The sequence below is a fragment of the Haemaphysalis longicornis genome, unplaced genomic scaffold (assembly GCF_048455015.1).
Source record: "Haemaphysalis longicornis isolate Haplotype H1 unplaced genomic scaffold, Haemaphysalis longicornis Haplotype H1 scaffold_4, whole genome shotgun sequence".
Classification (NCBI taxonomy): Eukaryota; Metazoa; Arthropoda; class Arachnida; order Ixodida; family Ixodidae; genus Haemaphysalis; species Haemaphysalis longicornis.
Window position 1 is genome coordinate 120722517 of NW_027526361.1, and position 14436 is coordinate 120736952.

Here is a 14436-nt window from a genome sequence, read left to right on the forward strand (position 1 = left end):
AGCCAGCTGCATTCGTCATACCAAACATGGTGCAAGCACTTCATGAATCGTGCCCTCACAGGACTCACAAAAGTGGCCGTGCCAACTGTTCTCCCAGAGTTATTCAGTTGTATTGATGACTGCCTGCAATGCTTCTTGCTACCTTATTGATGCGTCTGATGGATACCGCAACTGTATTCCATCTATTGAACCTTGCCACTAGCACCTACAATCTAACGCAAGTCTCGGCACTCAATAAGGCGTGACCACTGAAAAGACAATCGTTGACTCAAGGAACAAACGGTTTTTTATCACTGACATGCCTCATATCATTAAAACCACTAACAACAGCGTATACAGTCTCCAAACTCCACTCGCAAGTTATTGTTGCTGCTAGTTGTAATATTGTGAAAACAGTACATTCACAAAAACCCTTTTACATTATCAAGACTGCCGGGGTAAGAGGTCATGCTAAATGTCGTTTGTCACCATACGTGCTGCCTGTTGTCGGACTGGCCTAGATGAAGAGAACCATGTTGGGACCTACGTTGTCAAATGCTTATGGGATTCTGTAATGTGCCACCATTGTCTCATACACGAGAAGCATATACTGCTTCCCTGTTTCTTATATTAGACTGTTCGTATTGACAGCGGAAGGCATGAATTTGTGTGCCTTAATCGAGCCTGGAACCTGTCGGTTGACTACGTGCACGCACCTAAAATATCCCCGCCTGGCCCTTTGCCTTTACTGGGAAGGCAACGCTTTCGGAAGGTAACCCGGCTTCTTGGGAAAATGCACCCTTGCAAGGAACCAATAGGAAGTTGATTTTTTTCCTCTTAACCTTTTGCGTGTGCATCTCCACATAAATGGGATTTCTGTTCAATTACTGCTACTGATTTGAAGTTGCCCCGAGGCAATAGATCTCATTAGCGTTCATCAAATAAGCGAGGCCATAAAAGCCAAAGTTTTTCCCTTCTTTCACATCCTAACTGGAGAAATTGCCAGACTAAGAAAATTATCTGCGGAGATAGTGGTTGTAAACAGTTGCAAGTATCCGAGTGTCTAGATTATGTTATCGTTGATATTTTTGTGTGACTGCAACAGCGCACAGAGTGTGAGGGTGTCGTAGATACAAGTAAACCTGTGGATGGCTGAGTTTCTGGGTTTTCTGCATTTTCAATTACCGTGGAGAAAAAATCCTTTGTGTGGTTGTGATACCTTTACTTGTGCATTTTTTTTTTCATTCCTGGAAACGTATTTTCCTCTCACTACTGTGTATTGTCTCTGTTGTGTATTACTCACTGTTTATTATTATATGTGTGTTGCAAAGAATGATGACAATTTGAACTTGTTCCGTTTAGTGCCATGCAATAAATATTTCTTCATTTATGGTGTGTCTCTTTTGTGTGGCTCGGCAACATGTGAACACGCGACAGAATTCTTAACCAATTGTGAGTGGTACTGTAAATTGCAATTTCACGTTTTCAGAAAAAGGTTTTTTTTTGTAAAAGCATACGGGCACTAAGCCTGAGAATGATATATTCAAATAAACACTAATTATTGCATGAAAGCGTCCGAATACCGTACCGATGCCCGTCGCTGTGAGCAGTGCTTTCCACTCCTTCAAACTACCCGCCAAAATCGGTGTCCGCGAAACCGAAACCGAAAGTGAACGTACGAAAGTATGGTTAGTAGTTTGGCTCTCCGTCCGCTCGGTGCGCTACACTACAGTACAGTCATTCGGCCGCAGGGCTCTATGGGAGTGTCCACTCTTACCAGTATTTCTTTCTCTATGGGCATTCTTAGCGCTTTTCCCCACGTTTCCGTTCCTTTTCAATCTCGAGCGTCGCCAAGGTATGTGTAGGCTTAGCCTACTGTCTATTTTCTACTATTTTAAAGTGTAAAAACTTCGCCGCATGATAAAACCAAGCCATGCGCGTACCCTTTATGTAGCGAGACACGCGGAGCCAAAGCATCTATCGAGTTGCACGGCGGCGTTTTTGCCCTCAGCTTACATGCAAGTTGCCATGTGACGCGCAAATAGTTCGTGACTGAGTTAATCCGCTGCCGTGTATTTATTTGCCCGCGCTGATCGTTTCTCGTATTTCAGATGCCGTCTGTCGGAGTCAAGGACGTCGACCAGCAAGCATTCGTGCGGGCGCTATCCGCCTTCCTCAAAAAGTGAGTGTCCAGCATGTCCCGGCGGGTAGCGCGCCTGTGTTGTCATGAAGGCCTAGCAACCGGCACGCTCCTTTTCCCCTCTGCCAGGTCTGGCAAGCTAAAGGTTCCCGACTGGGTTGACGTTGTCAAGACAGCCATCTACAAGGAGTTGGCCCCCTACGATGAGGACTGGTTCTACACTCGATGCGGTGAGCACCGTAGTTTTTGTTAAAGATGCACCACGCAGGTTTCGCTTGCATAACACTTCGGGTGTCATTCGGAGGCGTGTTCGCTTGAACTCCTACTGAACATTGGCGAGGGTGATGAGCATGCGAACGTAATCAGGTCCCAATGTTTTCTTCAGTTGTACGCTCGCCCGCCCTAGCAACCGGGCAATCTCGTGTTATATCCAAGCATGCAGCTGCAGTAGTGGGTAGGAAGTTCTGCATCAGCTTCTGTTTTCACTGCGAGCTGGTCGTATCTCGGCTGTCGGAAGGGGTATGCTGAGATCAAGAGCGGTTTCATGTGTCAGTAGCTTTGGTTTGTAGCGCATTGCAAACATTACCAAAACCCGTGCTTTCCCACAAAAAGTTCGGGACAACTGTGCTTCTGGTCGACGCTGTGACGCCTACGGTACACCTGTATTGTAAAAGTTTTGCAGTTTTTTTCTTTTTGCCCTTCCCACCTTGTTCGGCTTCCAAGGACTCTGCTCAGAGTACAATTATAAAATGATTGCCTTAAAGAAAGCAGAGAGCAATTAAAGGGACACTAAAGGGTGGAAACAAGTTAGCCTGCATCGATACGTTAAGGTGCCGGGGATCCGAATTCACCATTCTCACAACTCGCACTTTAATGAAGCAGAAAATGCCAGGAACAAGTGCCGACGCCCCACACGCTTTTGGGTACTACGGTTTGTGACCTCACAATATTCCTGCGTGGCTCATTGGAGAAGCGCCTATAAATGTTTTTCCTAAAATACGCAGTTCCGAAGTGGTTGAACACGCGAAATAAATGTAAATAAACGCTTTCCGTGAGATTTGATTTACGCAGAGAAGAGATTCTATGCACTGCAAGACAGGCTGCTTCCCTCACACTCATCAGCCATCGTGCTTTCAGTTTTGTATTTAGAAAGCATTGGTGCGCATTTAGCAAAGTCAGTAACCTACCACAGGGAACACCCAAGCATCTTCAAGCAATATCTCCGGTAGGGTGCAGCAGAGGGACACGATGCAACTTGTGCTCTTCTTTCGCTTCGAGCCGCTGTTAAATAATTCGTGCATCGTGCTCGCAAAGCTCAACCCTTGTTCCGTTTTGGCCAGGCGGAGCCGCTCCGAAGTTCGGCCATTCTGCCACGAAAACTATCCAGACAGCTGCTGGAAGCAAGTCTGTATTTCACGCCAGGTTGGCGCGAGGGTAAAGAATGTGAGATGGACGGTATTGCCCGACGAGCTGAGATGAAGGCTACCACAGAGAAATGCCCGCTTTCTTTGCGGATTTCTCGGGAGGTAACGCATCGTTGCTCGTTAAACAAAAGCCGAAAGTGCTACGAAACATACGACTTTTCAGTTGAAACAAAGTTTCATTCAGCCTTTAGTGTCCCTTTAAAATCATGACCTGTGACAAAGTGGTGGAATGTGGACGTTTGCATGCGCCTTACTCGCCATCGCTGAATGCTTCACCTGGTGTTCTCATTAGAGTTTTAGCCTTCTGTATGCGCCGTGTTTTACGTGCGTACCGTGTTGACCGGGACCCACCTGGGCACTTGCGCATTCGTACTGGCAGGGTGTTATGCCCCGGCTAGGGTCTGAATGTCATTTGACTCAAATGGTGTGCTTGAAATCCCGTTCAGAATCCGTTGTGCTACACTACAATTTCGATGGCATTTGAAAGCTTTCACAACTGCTTGCCGTGGTGTAGTGGCGCTGTTGTCGGCCCATTCCGTTTTCGTAAAATGATGTCAAATTAGAAGAGACACGAGTTTTGACTCTAATGGGGTGGCTGTTTGCGTAGTTTTATTTATTTTTTCAATGACCAGCTGGTTTTGAGAGCACGAAAATTAAATATGGTGATTTGATATGTTAAGTAAATGAACAGACAACTAAGTTCCATAACAATAATATTTTGTTTGTTTTACATATGAAAGTATTATATTTTTTATTGCCGATTGAAGACACTGCGTGCGAGAGTGCTAGGAATGGCATTTGAAACCCCAAATCTCTAGGTGCCCATTTGGCTCGAATGTCATTTGAGCCGAATGGCATTTCAAAGCCTGGTGTAGCAGCACAACTCAAGTCAAATGACATTTGGTTCAAATGACATTATGACGCTAGTGTAGCAGGGGTATAGTTTTGCGGGTGGGCCCTCGCCATGCTTGCGCGTTCATTTCGGTGAGGGGTGTCCGTGCACGCAGGTGCAGTTGGCTCCCGGTCAACACGGTACGAACAGAGCACACGAAATGCTAACTCTTTACTAGCTCGCTTATACTTTACACCTTTGTTCCCAGCCACACCATACAAGTATTCGCTTGAAATCTGGTTGCCGGCAGAATTCAGTGATGGCTCATTGCAGGTTTTCCCAAAAAAGGCTATTGCCCAGCTTTGCAAAGGGAGCTTGCCGGGCATTTGGAGGCATTGAAATGCAAGATTTTAGGGGATGGGCAATGCTTGAAGTTGTCATTGGGCCTCCTCGATTGTCAGTCCCGGATCGTCCACAGACTGCCAGAGAAGTGGTCCGGTGCTTGATATTACCATGTAATAAATGCAGTTCTTGGACTGCCTGGGGACTGTCCAGGATTGGTAAATCGAGGATGCCCAATGAAATCGGTATTTCAATCCTAGAAGGAGATGGGCAACGTTTCAGGAGGGTAGTTCTCTCGGAACTTTGCAGCATGTACACCCATTGGCAAAATAAGCCGGGTCACACGAGTGCATCGCAAAATGCATCACCACACAATTTGAAGATGCCCTTCTGGTGTTGAGACATCAATGTGTGCGTCCAGCCACAATCGTTTCAGTCTTTCCCTTCTCTTCAAGTGCCAAAGCCAATCACGTTCAGCGTTTGGTGCAATGGGTCACTTTCTTTGTTCAACACGTCTTTTTCCCACTCTCTGGTGGTGGACGGTGAGGATGTGCAAATTCTAGGTTAAAATACAACGGCAGGTTTTATGCAAACAATTGAAACACATGATTGAGCATGTGTGGCAGAAATTTGTTACCCATATGGGCAAGATGTGTTCTTGGTTGGATTGGGGCAGAGCCAGCCACGCACACGTGTTGAGTGAAGAGTGACCCCTTGTGTCAAGCGCTGAATGTGATCCGCTTCGGTGCTTGAAGAGAAGGAAAGACCGGGCAGCGATTGTGGTTGGACGTGCAAAAATGTCTTCATGCCAGAAGTGTGTCATCAGATGGCACGGTAATGCATTTTGCCGCCAGGTGCACCCAACATAAGGTGCTGTTTTTCTGCATGGCAGAAACAAGTCGCAAGGGGTGTTGTACCTCTAGAGAAAATTTATCTTGTGCTAGCTAACCGGGCAAGCTGACTTGCCTGGTGTGAGAAGTGAACACTGTGTAACAACTTGGCCTTGTCAGGAACACTTCTTGGTATATTGCCTTTGTGTGCAAAAGCAGTGATGCCTTGATTTTAGCTCTCAACACTTTTTTTTTTTTTTTTTTTTCCCAGCCTCGGTGGCGCGCCACCTGTACATGCGCTCCCCATCCGGAGTGAAGGCCATGCGCAAGATCTACGGCGGCCGCTACCGCAAGGGCGTGCGCCCCTCGCACTTCTGCCCCGCCTCGGCCAGCGTGGCGCGCAAGGCCCTCCAGGCCCTCGAGCAGCTCAAGCTGGTCGAGCAGGACCCCAGCGGGTGAGCACGGGGCCACCGCCCTCCTTTCTTTGAGTCGGGGAACCCCAAGATGGGGCTCATCTTTGCTCGAGGGGAAGTTCGGCTTATGGCAAAGCTCAAACTGCTGGCGTGAATATTAATGGCAGCAGAGGAAGCAGTGTCGTCTGCCCAGCCACTTCTCAGCGATTTCTCTCTGGGGTCACAGATACAGTTGTGCGATTGGAAGCCGCTGTCAAGAAACGTGAATGGGCAATTGTGGTGGAGCTTCTAGTTCTGTTTGACTGTATCACGTAAATGCTAGCTTACGTTTGATGCCGATCACTATTTTTGGTGTTTGCTGACGTATTGTCACTCCTATTCGTGTGGCTTTTCTTTTAACTTTTGTGACTGGGACGGAGCTAAGAGAGTTACCACAGGCAAGTTCTTTCAGATTGAACAAAGTTCTATTTTGTCTTCGTGGCCTGTTGAATAAATCTGGGGGGAAATATTTGACACGCGACTTGGGATGAGAATGCATGGAATCTAGCTGAAATTTTTATTGCAGTATTTGAAAATGTCACATAGCCAGGCTTCGGGCTGCAATTCTTTTGATGGGAAAGAATTTGGGGCGGTCGACTGAACTGTAGGAAAATGTGGTCCATAGCGCAGGACAGCCAGAGTTGATTTGAGGATGCGATAGCGTCAGTGTCTTCTTCCCCTTTTGGTTAGGCAGCTACTGCCAGGGCATCTGTCGGTGCAAGTTTGAACATGCAATATCTGTGGCGTAATTCTTGCATAGATTTTGTTTACATGCCCGGAAACCTAGCTTGAAGAGATAGCTCATTGTCTTAAAAGTACTTGATTTCACAATGTGTCATCGTCTGGTAGCACATAATTCTTCATTCCCTAAAGGGTGGGGAAAGTAATACCCCTGTCATGCGGGCACTTCCAATCACTGTTGAGTCAATCCAGATTGAGCTCAATCCGGATCAGGCACTGCTACATGGCATTTTCAATCGCAAACGAGCCCAATTCCGCTCGAACTTAGTCCCAATTCCCCGAGTTCAATTGGATGAAAGCGGTGGTGGTTATGTCTCCGCTGACCAGTAGCACAGAAGTTGACAACTTCAGGCTAATGCCAGAAATTGTATCAAATAACTCGATGCAAATAAGCGTGAGGTAACATTTATATGGTTACGTATACCTACGAGCGCACAAAGTTAGCGTGCACCGGCCACGAAGTACATTTTTGGCGCCATCTGGCATATGTGAGTGCAACCGGTGCAACTTGTCAATCGGGATTGAAACATGCTGTGTAGCAGCGGCAGCGCATCGAGTGCACTCAAAAAGTCCATCGCGCATTGCTTCAATCCGGATTGAAAATGCCTGTGTGACAGTGGTATGAGTCACTTGATCCAGTGGCACTACGGGAGGTGCAACTCTGTTAAACTTGCTGGACATTGCACTCGTGGCATTCAGTGTGGTGGTGTGCAATACAGGAACGTACCTGAAAATTACTGGGATACACCTATTTTGACAAAGGCAGAACAAGTACATAAATTTTCTGTTGAAGAAAAAATAAAGCAAAAGCCCATTTTTGAAAAAATTGAACAGTTAATGTGCATTTTTTAGACAAGGGTCTTGCAAAAATCAGTGACTACAGAATTTGAGTTATGAAAAAAAAGTCCACTTCGGCATCGCGCTTTGAGCATGTCTGATTTTTAGGTGATAATTACAGCAGAAGCAGATATCTTCAGAAAGAACGTTGAGGTTCTGGGGCCATCCAAAGCAAAGTTGTTTTGGAGTCAGTGCTGCTGATATTATCCGGAAAGTCACCTGCAGACTTGAAGTAACGACGTCTCTGTGACTTTAAGGGGGCAGTTGGGTCTTTGGGGCCGAAAAACAGAAAAAAAAAAAGCGTTTTCTGAAAAATGGCATTTTCGGCCTCCACGGCCATTTTTCTATCAGTCTGTAAATTTCCTCATCAAAAGGCACCGTATTTTGTTATTATATTATAATAGCATCTTAAAGTGCACTGTACAGCTCAGTTAGCGCAGGATTCGATGGTGAAACGGCACTTTTCTTGCAATGCAAAACTAGCATTTCGTCCTCAGATATCTCGGCACCCAGAGCAGGTACAACTGTAATTCGTTTTGCTTCTGATACTGAGATGTGTGGAGAATACAATGTTGGAAACAAATTTTTGAAATGGATGCTTCGGAAAATTATTGTGTTCAATTGGCACCACCTGCGAGCCATTTCTGGCAGAGTGCGGGAGAAGCGAAGTTCATTGTGTTGTAGAATGACCAAAAATAGCTGAATCAAAAACTGTCTTCCTATGTTGTATTCTTTAGTCATTTGTTTGCCTAACCACATGGTAATTGCCATTCTGTATGGAGTGGTTATTTTGTAACTGTGACCCAAAATAATGGCAATTAATCATCAGTTAACTCAAATTATAATCAACTAACAAAAATCTAATGGCAGATGTGAAATAAGCACAAAGAACTCTATAATGCAGTGCAGTTTCGTTAAAATTGGTTGGTAAATAAAAAAAAATAGCTCTAAGACCAGTCTGCCCCCTTAAATGTGTCATGAAAAATGGGTGCCACACAGAAAAGCGGGACCAAAGAGGAGAAGGAATTCTGTGCTACTCACTAGGTGGCACCAGCTCTCGGATTGGCTGAGGAAGTGGCAAAGTTAAAGTGCGATAGCATCAATAAGTTACCATCGGTTTGAATAGGTATGGGGAGTAAAGTGTTCAGTATAACTGAACAATGGCAGCGATTGGCACCTCAGGCAGACAACACTGCAGTATACCACAATGCGTTGACCCTTGAAGTAAACCAATACTAGGGCAATGCTGCACAAGAGGTTCATCTGACGTCCCTGCGGTGCTGCATGTCTACTCTGGGCAATTGCAAGCCTCATTTTTCTGTGAAGTGCCCTCCTTTACAAAGGCTTACGTTTTGCTTACCTGTGTTTGTGTGCTGTCGTTCTGCTGCAGTGGCCGCAAGCTGACCAGCCAGGGGAGGAAAGATCTTGACCGGATTGCCGCCCAGATCAAGATCAAGGCGTCTCCAGCAGCTGCCAAGTAGACGCGCCTAGACAATAAACCTTTTCACCATGCCTCTGTTTGCGTGCGTGTGGTTGTTTCATGCTGTCTACACGTTGACCTGTTGATCTGCGCAGTTGCTAGGGCAAGTGCACTAGTGATCTTGCGTCTCTTTGAGCCTCGGACGTATGAGATTAAAGCTGCTTCCATAAAGCTCTTGGCCACGTAACTGCTATTGCAATTATTGTGCCATTTTGGGGCTTTGTTCACATTTTTTCGTCAATCTGAATTTCTACCTCTGAGGTTTCCCCTGAATTATTTTTGAAACCTTCACGGTGTGAAGTGATGGCCATGAAGTGCCTTTTCACAGCAGCTTAGAAGCTGGCAAGGGATGTCCAGAATTTGAAGTTTCGCGAGTTACCACCTGGTTTCCCGTGGAGAATGCCATTGCTATTACATGCTTGTGGACTACGTTCTGAAAGCTTTAGTGCTGCTGCATTCTGGTTGGACAAAAACAAACATGGATTAGAACCTGCAGGTTAATGTGATAAGGGAAGCTCATCTGAGCTACGCAGAAATGGCTTATTTCTCTGAGCTGTCATGATGTAACTGTCTAGAAAAAGACCATTACTTGGACTGTACCGAGGAGGTTTTGATGGAGCAAGCACCCCCGTATTTGTTTTTTGGAATACGGGGGTGCTTGCTCCATCAAAACCTCCTCGGTACAGTTCCAGTAATGGTACAAAGTTCTAATATCGCGGAAAAGGCGTGCACGAGAAAAGGTCGCTTGAGCATCTTTTGGGTGCGGCTCCATGTTGAAACTTGTAAATGCTCCAGACTTATCTCGGGAACGGCCTTCAAGAAAAAAAAAAAATGCGAGGTTGCGTCTCATCCTTCCGTGCTAAGCATAAATAAAGCAATAGGAAGTCAGCATACCCTAAGTTCCGTACGTTCCGGCGCCCGACTGAGTGTGGGCACTGCGAGGAGGGCTGCACCCCACCTGAACGAATGCGTACCCAGTCGGGTGCCGGCACACATGGTATGCTAATACTATTGGTGGTGCACGGTGGTACTTTCCTGTTATGTGCTGGGTACGCTGGAGGTATGGTGCCTCAGCTGGAAGGGTTCTGGTCGTGAAGTCCCCTTCACTGACTACGCGAGTAGTGAATTTTGCATTTCGCGCTGCGACTAGGACTCAAGTTGCCATGGCAACAAGCCAGGATCTGTTTACAGCAGCGGGCCATGGCTGGGCCGCGCGTGTTTGGCGTGGGTATCGGCGTCTTCATCCTCGCCGTTTTGTGGGCAGTGTCTTTCCTCCTGAGCGTCTTCCTCTCCAAGACGCAAGGAATCTCGCGGTGAGTGCCGACCCGTCGTGTGAGGACCGAGGAAACCGCGCGCGCCTCCCGCCACGGCCGGACTCGGGAGCGCGGGAGGAGTCGAGTCCGGCCGTGCTGCCGCCGATCGAGTGCGACTGGTGCGAGATTCCTTTTCAGTACCAAAAATGCGCTCACTGCTAGTCGGCTCCTTGCCTTCGTTTTGTTGGTGAGGATGGTTGAATCGGGCGACACTGATAACTGGCTGGCAACTCTTATAATCACCACCGCGCGTCCTACAGTCTACATGCTACAGTCTCGAACACTACTACAAGTGCTACGTGACATGGGAGCGGACATTATTTTGCTTGAGTCTTGCATCTGCGTTTAGATACTAGCTTTACATAGCAGCTAGAACAAAAAGCGCAAGCCACTTAACTCAGCTCGTGAGTGATGAACAGAGTACCTGAGCATCTGAATTAAGTTACGAACTCGTCTTGATCGGCGGTCATCGTGACGAAAGGTTCGCATACAAATTTATTAACAGTATACGCTGTCCTTAGTCGAGTCTTTCATGAGACGAGGCATTCGTGCACGGTAACGTGGGGTGCCACAGTGATAGCCTACCCAAGATAAAATATTCGAACTGGCCCAGCTAGGCCACTGTTAGTCCCAACAGGGCTTCAGTAAGGACCAGCAAGGCTCCAGTTGGTCCCAAATGGGGTGCTATTGGGACCAGCAAGGATTCAGTTGGGACCAACAGTTGCTCCGAGGACTTCTTGGTACCCAGATGGTCTCTGCTATAAGGGCCTACTGGAACCAACAAATCATTAGCCGAAGGTCGTCTAGGACGTCTACAGCTCAACTTTGTGCTCCTAAAACGAATAAATATAAGCCTGGTCCCGAAACAATTGGAGAGCTGCAGTGTATGTGCCTACTTCGTTTCTTGAGTCCTGGAGTCCTGGTTTTATAGCTATTTCTAGGCATAATATACTCGCCGAATATTCTATTCTAACCCAAGAGGAAGAGAAAGAAAAACGGACCCTCCATGCTTCTTTTGAGTTGATCCTTTCTTTTCACCCACTAGGACTTTGGTTACATATTTTATTGTTCATCCTCTTCCGCTGAGAGTGAGAGTGTAGTGAAGGCTGGGAGCCTGTCCTAAAACTGTCCGTGAAGCATTGTCCGATTTCAGAAGAAATAAGCCGGTGACTTTCCTTCAAGGTTCAACGGAACTAAAAGTAGCGCTAACAAGCGGGACAAGAGAAGGCAACACGTGCACGATGCCGACCCGTTTGTTGGCGCTGCTTTGAATTCCATTGAATATGCACCAACTAACCCAAATAACCGTCTAAACTCCTTCTAAGTTTTTAACAGCAAAGCTGTTCAGCAAATCATGATTTTTCGTGTTCACAGTTTAAAATACTAAGAAATTGCCGAGCACGCGCACATGAGCGCAAGCCTCACGGCGACCGCCTGGAAGTTCACAAAACCAAGAAAATGCCTAACGCTCGTGTGTACATACCTCGCGACGACCGCTCAGCGTCTCCTGCGCACATTTGTGATGAGAAAGACTCCAGCGCCCGCCGTAATCGTGGCAACACTTGCTCGGAATGAGAAAGACACGTCATGGTGTACATCCCTCCAATGTTATGTCCAATGATTATCGCTTCCAAAAAATGAAAGCAGCTCACACTTATAGCAACAGCAATGGAGTAAGGGTCGTTGCGGCAGCGAAGAAGAAGCAAGTCGGCTGCAATCGTGGATTTGAACCTTTGTGATGGTCGTGAAGGTTTCGTACGGCTACACTACCTTCATGTCTTACGCGTTAGTGTGAGCGTCCTTCATTTTTTCTTTTTCCCTCTCCTAATCGTTTGCAGGGCTGCTGGAGTGTTCATCGTGGCGCTTCTGGCAACCGTCCTGCTGCTTGTGCTGCCGCAAGGCGAGGGCCAGAAGACAAAGTCGGTCGATGTGACTGACCCGCTGTTCATCTGGCGCAATTCGCTGACCGTTCTTCTCGGCCTGTGCACGCTGGCCTCGCCCGCACTCCTGCTGAAGATGCACTGGGGCGTTCCTGTGCAAGCACATAGCCTCAACCGCATGCGCATCGTTCGACGTCGCAGCGTGGCTGTTGGCGCAACCGCCGAAGAGAGCGAACACACCTGAGAGCTTGTGCCAACGCTTTGCTGGAGGAAATACCAGCTGGCAGTTCAGCCTGTCAGGTTGTCTCACCCAGACAAGCTACAGTCGAACCTTGTAGCAGCGAATCCTGATATAATGAATTATCAAACGCAACGAAAAATGCGCACCAACCACCCTGTGAAGGTGGTTAGAAAGTGAAGGTGTAAACAATACGCACATGCCCATGCGGGCGTCCCATGCGACACCACTTGAATTCACACGCGTGCCTCTACAAAGAGTGAAACCAGAGACAAGTGAAATGCACTTAATTTTATTACTTCAGAGAGATACTCTTTGCTAAGGTTAAATCAATGCACAATTCACGAACGGTGGTTGATTGAGTTGTATTGGTGAAGCACATGAGTGTAAACTTCTTTTGATAAAATTAAAGGAAGCTCAAGCCCGGTGTTAGATGATCTCACTTCTCCTCTGTCTTTGCTGCCGCTGACGGAGGAGACAAGATCGACGGCAGGGACGGAGGAAAAAAGTGAGATGCCAGGAATTGGTGTGAGCTTCCTTTGATTTTTATAACTCCTAGCGCATGCGCAAGGCGCGCACACGGCTGCTACACGTGCCATGGGCAAAGTGCACAGCGGCCCAAGAAGTCACGTGATGCTATCACGTGGCATTCAGTGAGATTGCAGGGGGTAAACCCGCAGATGTGCTCGGTGAGTGCACCGTGTGTCTCCCCCGTCTCCGCGTGGGCTCGTAGCTCAATCGGATAAAGTTCTCGCTCCATTTCTCTATTCGTTCTTGGTTCGATTGCTTCCTGGTTCCAGTAAGTTCTTTTATTTGTTGTTTTCTGTTGACAGCAACGGTCGCGACAGAATTCCTTGGGAGGCAGAGATACAAAGCTTCGCTTGAAAAAACTTCAGAATTTGGTTGGTCATGCTGAATTTCAATGGCACTTGTGATGTGTCATGAAACGGTATTGGTTATAACGAATTAATTTTCACTGTGTGGCTGAAAATAGTATCCAAGCTAGCATGCAGAGTCAAAGCCTCTCCACAAACTTATTCACCAAAAAGGTGTACTGTATAGGCAATTGTGCAAGAAATATACGCAAGAATGTTTACTTTCCTCTCCGTAGGTTTAACATGGGGGTGCAGGTTACATACACAAAAAGATGGTATCTGTAGTGTATTTGATTTGATTGTAGGGTTTAACGCGCCGACGCAACGCAGGCGATGAGGCGCGCCGTAGTGGAGGGCTCCGGATTAATTTTGACCACCTGGGGATCTTTATCGTGCGCCGAAATCTCGTACACGCGTGCGTTTTTGCTTTTCGCCTCCATCAGAAAAGCGGCCGCCGCGGCCGGGAATCGAACCCGCGACCTCGTGCTCAGCAGCGCAACGCCTTAGCCACTGAGCCACCGCGGCGGGTATCTGTAGTGTAGACACTTTGCTTTTCAAAGTGATGTGCCCCACCTTTGCGCACATGGATACTTGGCTGCAAAAAGTGTAAAAATTAACTTCGAAGTGGCACACGTAAATATGTACTTTGGACTGTAGGGAATTTTTAGGCCCGTGAAGGCCTAAAAAAATTGTGTAAGTGTGGTTTGTTTCTCATTAAACATTGAACACTGATCACAGTTTACCTTCACCATTTTTTGTAGCAGCAAAGGCACCATCCAACCGTCAAGCACGTTGCATGCAACCTTAGGCTTGTGCGTATCAAATTAGCAAGTCATTGGCTCTTGCAGCAAATCTTACACACCTGTTCTTTGTTCCTGGATTCACTCAAAGCAACCCGATTCTCTTCCGCCAAAAAATAAAAAAGCACAGAAAGTAATCGCTCTCACGCGCTTGCGAGTCGGATGCGAATTTCTCCTCAATTCGTTACAAAATTTAAGCAAACTAAGCAAGCACTGTCATGAGATTACGTTTTAAGAAATAGGACGTAGAACTCTCACCAATAGGTGAAGGTC

General features: G+C 47.0%; 2 protein-coding genes across 2 annotated transcripts; both read left to right on the forward strand.

Annotated features, from left to right (window-relative positions):
• The first annotated feature begins 1763 nt into the window (after positions 1-1763).
• On the forward strand, positions 1764-9093 carry LOC144179338 (small ribosomal subunit protein eS19-like). The gene is made up of 5 exons (XM_077707634.1): positions 1764-1834; positions 2091-2161; positions 2249-2349; positions 5819-6002; positions 8968-9093. Exons 2-5 carry the CDS (start codon positions 2091-2093, stop codon positions 9056-9058), a joined length of 447 nt encoding a protein of 148 aa, XP_077563760.1. The 5' UTR covers positions 1764-1834; the 3' UTR covers positions 9059-9093.
• A 941-nt stretch (positions 9094-10034) lies between these two features.
• LOC144179339 (transmembrane protein 218-like) lies at positions 10035-13481 on the forward strand. The gene is made up of 2 exons (XM_077707635.1): positions 10035-10370; positions 12209-13481. The coding sequence occupies exons 1-2, from the start codon at positions 10258-10260 to the stop codon at positions 12492-12494; spliced, it is 399 nt and encodes a 132-aa protein (XP_077563761.1). The 5' UTR covers positions 10035-10257; the 3' UTR covers positions 12495-13481.
• The last annotated feature ends 955 nt before the right edge of the window (positions 13482-14436 follow it).

Coding starts and splice junctions, on each gene's coding strand:
- LOC144179338 (XM_077707634.1), top strand. CDS start 2,091: ATGCCGTCTGTCGGAGTCAAGGACGTCGACCAGCAAGCATTCGTGCGG. Junction 2,350..5,818: donor CTGGTTCTACACTCGATGCG/GTGAGCACCGTA, acceptor TTTTTTTCCCAG/CCTCGGTGGCGCGCCACCTG. Junction 6,003..8,967: donor GTCGAGCAGGACCCCAGCGG/GTGAGCACGGGG, acceptor GTTCTGCTGCAG/TGGCCGCAAGCTGACCAGCC.
- LOC144179339 (XM_077707635.1), top strand. CDS start 10,258: ATGGCTGGGCCGCGCGTGTTTGGCGTGGGTATCGGCGTCTTCATCCTC. Junction 10,371..12,208: donor AAGACGCAAGGAATCTCGCG/GTGAGTGCCGAC, acceptor AATCGTTTGCAG/GGCTGCTGGAGTGTTCATCG.